Source organism: Centroberyx affinis, unplaced genomic scaffold (assembly GCF_046629955.1).
Source record: "Centroberyx affinis isolate AG114_WGS23_722 - 3 ecotype Tasmania unplaced genomic scaffold, CSIRO-AGI_Caff_v1 ptg000254l_1, whole genome shotgun sequence".
Lineage (NCBI taxonomy): Eukaryota > Metazoa > Chordata > Actinopteri > Beryciformes > Berycidae > Centroberyx > Centroberyx affinis.
The window spans coordinates 211,815-220,658 of record NW_027278936.1 but is presented as its reverse complement, the minus strand read 5'-3'; the positions used below and the strand labels follow the sequence as shown (position 1 = coordinate 220,658).

Genomic DNA, 8,844 nt, shown 5'->3' with positions numbered 1-8,844 from the left:
ACCAGTTCTGCCTTGTTTCCTTAAAAACATATCTCCATATGTGTTGCAGTATCTAACACATCTACAATCTTAACAAACAAAAAGCATTGTTTTGTGAGAATGTGAGCATAACACTCACCTTCCAGTGAAACAACCATATTACAAAATAATCAGAATTATAAACAAGTCCACCTCATTGCTTTGCATATATTGTGCATTATCAAGTGCCTCTGTCCCCAAGGAGTTATGGCTGGTTCCTTTAAAGAACAGCAGGCCTCTTAGTGCTGCAGTATCGAGCAAGCTGGAAGCAAACAGGAACATATCTTCACGTTCCTTTTTGAAGAGACCCTGAGGATGAAGCGGAGCGGCTGTTCACCTGCAGAAGAGGCACACCGGTTAGGTCTAGCAACACTGAGACAGATTGTGTGTGTGTGTGTGCAGACTGAAAGGAGCACCATACTTTCACACTGTCACGCTAGCAATAAATGAGCCAGCAGTGCATAACCACCCTGAAATATTTGAATGATCAAAACACTATCACAGATGCTAACTCAGAGGGGAACTGTGCTAATCTGAAACCACGGGAAATAGATGAATCATTTAGACAGGGAATTTCCAGATATTATAATGCCTTGAAACACCTTGCTGCAACCTATATGAAACATGAGGTTGTATTGGAATTTCTTAATATCTTAGACAGGAACACTTAAGTTACTGTTTTGTTTTATTCATAGTAACCACTCAGTTATCTGGTTAATTTTGATGTTAAATATGGATGATGAGAGATGCAGTACATGTATTTGCAGCAGGATGGCTTACAGGATAGTGCCATCTCGTGGCGTAGTGAGTGCATAGTGTTTTTTTACCCTGCACAAGACAAAAACTGAACACATTTCACATATATTTTTATTTTAGTTTAGTTGGTTTTACAAGTAGACAAGATGCTGTAGTTTAAATTCAACTTTAGTTGTTTTTTTTCAGTCTCCTTTTTATTTTGATTTCAGTTTACGATCTTGGTGTCAGTTACATATGGTGAGCTGTGTGCTGTTGCCTGGGGACACATGCATTAAGTACAACTGCAGTCTTTTAAATTTATCAGAATTGTGTGCATTTTGTGTTAATGTACCTCATGAAATAGTACATAAACATACAGCGTCTAACCAGTTCTGCAACTTACTGATGTGTGGTGTGCTCATTTCTGATAATATGAAGTTGTCTGGATACATGTGCAACAACAAGTTATTTTACAGAATCTCTATTATTTTACCTATTAAGTCCTGCTGAAATTAAGTTGTACATAGAGAAGTTACTTTTTGTCCTTGAAAATGAGTGCTATCGATAGAGAGTGTGGCAGGTGAAGCTGGTTTAAAGGCCGGGATACACAGGGAACATTCTAGTACAAAGAGAATAAAAATGGATGGACAAAATATTTTTCTATAATAATGTTCAATATGGCCCATGACATTATCCATACTAATTTGTCTTGATTTGTCAATCTTCACCCCTGCAGAAAGAGATATTGCCCATCTCTAGTGTCTTAAAAAGTTGCCCACATATTATTACTCTAGGGGAAAGAGGAAAACGCAAAGAACAGTTGTAGGCAGCATCAGGGTAGGCCTGATTGACAGGCTGATGACACACCATATGGAGACGCTAGGCGGTTTCTACCCTGAGGGGGACAACAATGTTTTTTTCATTATTATTTGTTTGCCTCATCCCTGTCAGCCTCTCTTAAGAAAAAGAGAAGCAAGAAGACAGCCAGGTTGTGGAAGTTGACAGCCACGCATGCAAACACATGAAAACACGCAGACACACTCATATATACTGTAGTCACACACAGACAATGTACACGCGCACACACACACACACACACACACACACACACAGATGCACACAGTTGGTATAGATTTACATACTTGTGAGGGATAGAGGGATTCTTGTGGTGTTCTTAATTTTGGAAAGTGAATTGATAGATCCAGGTTTGGGGTCAACTGACTTTCCTTTCAGAAAATTCAGTTGAAACCGTAATTAATTGATAAATTCATGTTCTTGTTCAATCAAATTTTTTCAGTGGGTTGAACATAGGAATAGGAGACAATTCTTATCCATCCACTTTTTGAATTAAACTCGAACCTACATACAATATGAGAGGCTGCTGTAAGGAAAACATACCTGTTTGGAAGCTTCAGAGGAGGAATGGACTTCATTTCCAAAATTTCCATTTAACTGCAACATTGCTGTAAAAATAGGAGAAAGGAAACAGTATATTTAAGAATGAAAGTGCATTTATACATGAGTATCCCGGTCATGTCTCAGTCTGAGGTTTGCATGTTTTTATTAATAGGCACATGAAGATGAAGGCTTCCTGTTTAATCATCACCCATCCCTCAGTGCAAAGCATCCAAACACTAACAATCACCACCATCTTTAAGCACCTAGTCTTTTTCAATGCATTAAATTTGAATTTCAGCCTTCGATCGATATTGGCCTCCATCCACTCTTTCTATCATAGAACAAAGCAGTATTCATTTAGTTATCTGTTATTTACATACAGTAAATAAAACACCAAAACCAAGTTCCTCCTTACCTTGTGGATCAAGCCTGGGATCGACAAACCCCCAGTGCTGGTACAGAGCAGCCAGATCGTGGGGATTGTAGTTTTTCAAGAGACTCAAAATATCAATGTCCATTGGCATTTCTCCTGTTGATCCACTCTTTCCCTGAGCAAAAAGGAGTGGTTCTAAGTATGCTTTGCTCCCGTGTATCCCCCACATGTTCATGGCAGACCAAACATCAGGACCCTTAGGACCTGCAGAGGAGTCACATGTCTGCCTGTGGGGATGGAGTCTATCTGCAGTTACATTAGATGAAGTCCTGCCATGATTGCGGGCCAACATAAAACCCAAGCCCTCTTGCGGGAGTAGGTTCCCCTCCACTGCAACCCTGTGGCCTCTGGGTTTGGGGCTGCTTGTAGACTGGAAACCAGGGACGCTTTTGCTATGCGCACTACTGCTTGATGAAGTAACTTGAACGCTGTTGCCCTTGCTTCCCCCCTCGACTGCGCGGTTCTGTTCACCAGACTTCTTTTGAGGTAGGAGTCCCATCCTCCCACTAGACGGTGTCCCGTCTGCAGACTGTGAGTCCTTTGATTGAGTGCTAGGCTTGGACTTATTTGTAGGGACACCTGAGTGAGTCTTAGGTGCTGAGCGCTTGCTGCTGCTGCTGCTGCTGCTGCAGGTTGTGAAGCCTGGTGGGTGTGTGCGCTGGGTTCTTGGAGCCGGTAGAGCTGGGCAGTCCTTGCCCTCGAGGAATGGTGGAGGCCCTGTGCGTCTCCACTGGGCAGCGCCTGTCTTTGAACTCTTGAAGCTACTAATGCAGGGTGCCCACTTGGGTGCCAGGGAGCTACTGCCATCCACCCTGTGTGAAACCCGCTGATGGATCCACAGCACCTCTGGGTAGTTGGTAGTGTGGGAACAATATGGGCACTGGTGTCTCGCCAGGCCCTCTGTTTTTACCAGATAGTTAATGGTGCCATCTCCTTCACCTACAGGTAACGCTGACAAATTGAGAAGACTGGCAGCATCAACAGTGGTATCTCCCTTCCCTTTGACCTCAGCACCCTTTGATTTTTCTGTTTTAACGCTTGACTCCGCCCACACCTGGACAGGTGGACATGTGTAAGGATTCCAATGTGGCTGACTAAGCAACGCGCTCCTATTTCTGAGGTAGTCCATGTATCTTGAGGCTTTGGAACCACTTTGGCTAAAGTTGTCCAAAATGGTGCTCTGTTTGCTGTAGGGACCCATGAAGTCCTGGTGCTGCCTGTGCAGGTGAGACCTGAGAAGCGAGGCGTCGACAGTGTGGAAATCACAGTGCTCGCAGAAGTATGGTTTTTTATCTGTAGATTAGAAGAGAAGGCAAGGGGAATTGGAAATGGTCAAAGGACAGACTATGACAACCATATCAAGTTTCATAGTGGCATGGACACAGTTATAATATACAGTATATGCATCCATCACTGGGTCATGACTGCTGCCATTGGCTCAACATCCAAAGTGCTACCAAGTTTTGACAGACTTGAATGCATTTGACATGCATGTTCCAGACAGAGATCCTAAAGAGTTCATCAAGTTACACTGTGATACTTCGAACCCTTCTTGACTTAGAGGCCATTACTGTATGTGATAGCCAATGCACATATTGACCAATCACAATCATACCTCTACCATGGCTACAACTTGGCCCTAGAACATACACCATATCATACTGTATACCAAATTTTGTAACATTTGGTCAACCCATTTCAAGATATCAATTTATGGTGCCCCCTACTGGTTGGTTTTAAAATGGCTTGATCCTTAATCTTAGCATAGCCTGTTGAACAGATCTACAAAGTTTCTTCATGATGGGACACGCTGGTGACGATCTGGCCAATGATGTAGGAAGGATGTTGAAAATTTGTTTATGAAAAAAATGTAAATGGTGGACTGGTGGAATGGTAAATCAGACTTAGAAGTTATGGCCTTTTAAAGCTTTCAAATGTAGCCTAATTATTTTCTATTTTAATTTAATGTCTCTATCATGTACCATCTCACAAGAAACTGCAAAAACATGGGAGAAGGAGAATAATAAACCAGCAGGTAAACAGACGGTGTTTAGCTCCTATGTGAACGCCTAAAAAGAGCCTTCACTGGCCAAAATAAGGAATTTCACTGTTTCTCTAATTATTTTGTGTGTGGCTGAATATTTTCATTTTCTGTCTGCAACGGTTTCAAATACCTTTCTGGCAGAAGTTTGAGACAAAATATTAACAGCTCAGTTTCTATTTCAACTTAACAGGATTATACTTTTGTAATAATATGTTTTTAATTATTTACATCGTTAATCAAATATCACATTACATTACTTACTATATGCAGACATACTTCTGAGTAAAAAAATCTAACTGTATTTTCCTGGTCATGATCTTCCAGTTTTCGAGCATCAAAGCTTGCAATATCCACTAGGCTATTTGACAAAAGTAACACTACTACTTATTTTTACTAGTTAACTAACTGTGTTGATGTGGATATCATAAGTCTCAAATAAGTTCTTATCTATACAAAAATACATATTACAAGGAAATCTTGCTTGGCTACCTACTTACACAACAAATAACAAATAACAGTCAACTATCCTCTTCTGCTGATTTAACACAAATTTCTGAAGGTTTTCACACATGGGGGTAGGAAAGAAGCTTAGGTAGCTAAATCTTGCTTCCAAGCTGCCGACTCTAACTCTAACTCCAGTTTAGTAAGGCAAGATTTTGGGCTGTGTGAGCAATAGGCTGGGTGCAGCATGAGTTACACAACACAACTGCAGGATTTGAACAGTGCAACCTCTCATAACAATCTAATGAACTGTGAGCTGTCAGCAACATCAAAGTCGCTGGCTTCCTTGATAGTTTGTAAGAGCTAGGCTATCTGAAGAGTCTTTCTATTTGAAGAGTTTTATTCCGAAATGATAATTCACCAACTGAAAAAAGTGGCACCTGATTTTACTATTATTGTAAATGTGAAAATAAAACACATTATGCTATTCTTCAAAAGTTATAGGCACTTAAAACCGGTAAGACAGTTATTTGATATTTTTGTGAGGGTGTGTTTAAAAGATTCACTCATGATTTCAGCCAGCAAAATATTCCTATAGCAGATACGCCATTTGGAATGAAACTTGATTTGTCTTTACAGATGTCCAAACCTTTATTGAAGTGCATTTACCAGAGCTGTTTGTATAAGGAAAAACATGTATGTAAGAGTAAGTGTAATTCAATCATGAATTCACAAGAGGTCTCCCTTCTCCACAATATAATGTTAATTCTAAGTACTTAAAAACTGTTTCTACTCCAGCTGTCTGAATCTTTAAGTATACATCTCCACATTGCTAGCCTGGCAAATTTAACTTACTTTACAGCAAGAGGGATATGATCTGTCATGTCATCCAGTCATACTCCACTCAAATCTTGAGCTTTATGTGTAGCTGATTGTTAAATATTTAATGTAAAATGTGGCAGTCCTCATCAGGAAAAGTAACAGCTGCACAATGTCAGCAAACATGACCTCTGATTACTTAATTCAAACAAGAATGGTGCTTTATTCAATACAAAACAATTGTCCCCATCATTGACTCATAATATAGGGTCTGGTAACTCCCTTTGATCCCTCATTTCAAGGTATTGTTACCATCTTGCACAAACTATAGTGTGGATTAAATAGTGTGGTGTATGTCTTACCTTCCTGGTCTTGGTTCCTGATACTGTTGGTTTGTTTAGTGGAGTAAACTTCTTTAACCTTCTTTTTCTGCAGCGCCCCATAAAACGCATGACCAAGTCCATTCAACAGGATACGGTCACTCTGGCGACTGAGAATCCCACTGTTACCACCTTTAGCGTGAGCCAAGTTGTTTGATGTGTGGTCTTGGCTTACATCGCCTTTCTTCTTCTTGATGTTGGAACTAGAAGTGTCAATTTGTTTTCTCTTCCTCTCCTGCTTCAGGGGCACGTACTCGCCTTTCTCCCTGTCATATGCCACCTCAGCATCCGCTAGTCTCTCCTCCCATCCCAGGCATTTCTCTGTGGCCTCCACTAGTCGTCCCCTTGTGGCCAACTGCCAGGCTTGGTAACTACAAACAGGATCCAGCTCTGGAATTCGTCTGCCCAGGCTCCGTTCGTCAGGGGTTTCCCCAGGTCCAACACATGTGAGGTTTAGGGTTTCCAAAAAATGCCTCTTAGCGATGTTTAACTCTGAGTCCTCAAGGTCTTGTTGTGGCTGGCCCTGCGTCTGGGTGCGGCTGTGGTTCTGTTTATGCAGCTTTTCGTGTATTCGCAAGGTCTTGCGGTCAGAAAAGAAGTTACCACAGCTGGCACAGAGCTCATAGAGGCACTCGTCATTTGTCAAGGATGCTGGGTCCTGAGGAACACCATTGATGGTCGCAGGTGTGTCATTGTTTTTGCCACCTCGCAGCTGGGCCTTAACCCGATGAATGCGCATATGGCTTTGGAGGAACCATGCTTGGCGGAAGCGCCGTCCACAGATCCGGCAACCGTGATCCTGGGAGCCCCTGTGTCTTTTCATATGGGCTTTCAGGAGTAATACCTGAGGGAAAACCTGGCTACATAAGCTGCAGGAAAAGGGCCCAGCTTCAGCCCCGTCATCCACCTGTTCTTTGCTGCAAGTTGTTTCCTCCACACCAGCTATGGCATCTTTGCATTTAACCTTTTTCTTGGGCCCTTTCTTCTTCATCTTCCCATTGACATTATGGCCCTTGTCAGAGGCGCTATTTAATTCAGGAGAGCCATCAGGTACCTTAGTATTATCTTTCTGCCCTTGTTCTCCATCCCCCTCCTTGTCACCCAAGTTATGGCTGAGTAGCCCTAGTTTATGGCTTCGGATGTGGGCCTTCAAACTGCCCTTCTGAGCTGTCCTGTGCTCACAGTACGGGCACTTGTACGGCTTCTCCCGGGTGTGTCTTCTCATGTGCTGGGACAGAGAGCTGAGAAGAGGAAAGGTACGGCCACACACTCCACATGTGTGGCCAGAGGTCACATCTTCCTCTGTTTCAGTCTTTATAATGGCTGTGCTTTTTTGTGACGCACCCTCCCTCTGTTCTGCCTCCATTGTTGTCTCCAGAGTGCTGGTAGTTCAAAAAGCACAGCTGTGTAATAAATCCTTAACTATGCAAAGTCCAGTATATGTTCCAATTAAGTTCTCAGAATGGACATCAAGAATGTGTAAACAGTCACTGCTTTAGTGTCCATCCTGATTTTTGATGAGATGTTCTTGTATCATTTTGTATACTCCTTTGACAAGAAAACCTGAAAATAGAACAAGAAAGTAAAATTGTTAGTGACAACATTTCTAAATTCACAAAATGACAATATTTTTCAGAGATGAGAGCTGAAAAAGAGGAAGTTTGCACAGTCGGTATTCCATCTAATGTTATTACCCAACCAGTATAATAGGAATCACTCCCAAGTGAAGAGGAAAATGTTAATGGTAATCTAGGCTAGTGCAAAAAATATTAGCAGTAGGCCTACAAGGCACCTTTTTCACTACACTGTAGGTTGACACATAACTGGCATAATTTAGGGTGATTGTTAACGTGGTGATGAATGGACCAGACAAAGTAGCAATGCAAAATGCATCTGAAAAAAAAGTCAGTCTATGAGAAATTAAGCGTGCAGCAAACCTACAGTCTTTATGGCGGACAAATAATATTCCAGTTCCAACACCTCTAAGAGCTACAGCTGTGCACAGGATACTACACACTAATTTATGTCCAGATAGTTTCATAATGAAAAGCTTTCACTGGCCAAAAAGAAAAAAAAAGTTTATAACAATGAATTAAGCCCTTAAATTTGTGGCTTACTCTTGCCATCACTTGTTACCATTTGACAATAAATGCTTCCAATGTACAGTAGGTAGCCTATTCTATTTACAGGCTTTCCAACAACCACTTATGACTAAGTGTTAGCATTGACGACTGTGGATATTTAAGGCATTCAATGATGACAATTCTCATTCAGACATGCTGTTATGTTCTCCCTGACCAATGACCAACTGGATGATTCAGTAATACATATACTGCTCTATTTAAAAGATGGCTATTGTCTAACAATTTTGCATTTTTTTTTCTGCTCATTTGCACACATTTACATCTTCAGTAATGCCTATGTTTTCACAACAAATACACCACTTGTCCATTATTGACAGCAGAAGTGCCTTGCATGCATAAGGTGATTTAATTGAGATTGTAAGAAATAAAAACCTGTCCTAAACCAGAGAGAGAGAGAAAGAGATGTGAAGAGCGAGAGAGAGAGAAACCATT

At 41.4% G+C, this 8,844-nt stretch overlaps 1 protein-coding gene across 1 annotated transcript; it reads right to left on the bottom strand.

The window, feature by feature from the left end:
- Nucleotides 1-304: 304 nt before the first annotated feature.
- LOC139666184 (zinc finger protein 516-like) lies at nt 305-7,634 on the bottom strand. The gene is made up of 4 exons (XM_071545318.1): nt 6,251-7,634; nt 2,567-3,877; nt 2,152-2,216; nt 305-355 (listed from the first exon to the last, which is right to left on the bottom strand). The coding sequence occupies exons 1-4, from the start codon at nt 7,632-7,634 to the stop codon at nt 305-307; spliced, it is 2,811 nt and encodes a 936-aa protein (XP_071401419.1).
- Between the last annotated feature and the right edge of the window lie 1,210 nt (nt 7,635-8,844).

Excerpts from the sequence above, each read along its gene's own strand:
- LOC139666184 (XM_071545318.1), bottom strand. The coding sequence starts at position 7,634 with ATGGAGGCAGAACAGAGGGAGGGTGCGTCACAAAAAAGCACAGCCATT. Across the intron at positions 3,878-6,250 it reads CAGGAACCAAGACCAGGAAG|ATAAAAAACCATACTTCTGC; the intron begins GTAAGACATACA and ends TCTAATCTACAG. Across the intron at positions 356-2,151 it reads CCTCTGAAGCTTCCAAACAG|GTGAACAGCCGCTCCGCTTC; the intron begins GTATGTTTTCCT and ends CCTCTTCTGCAG.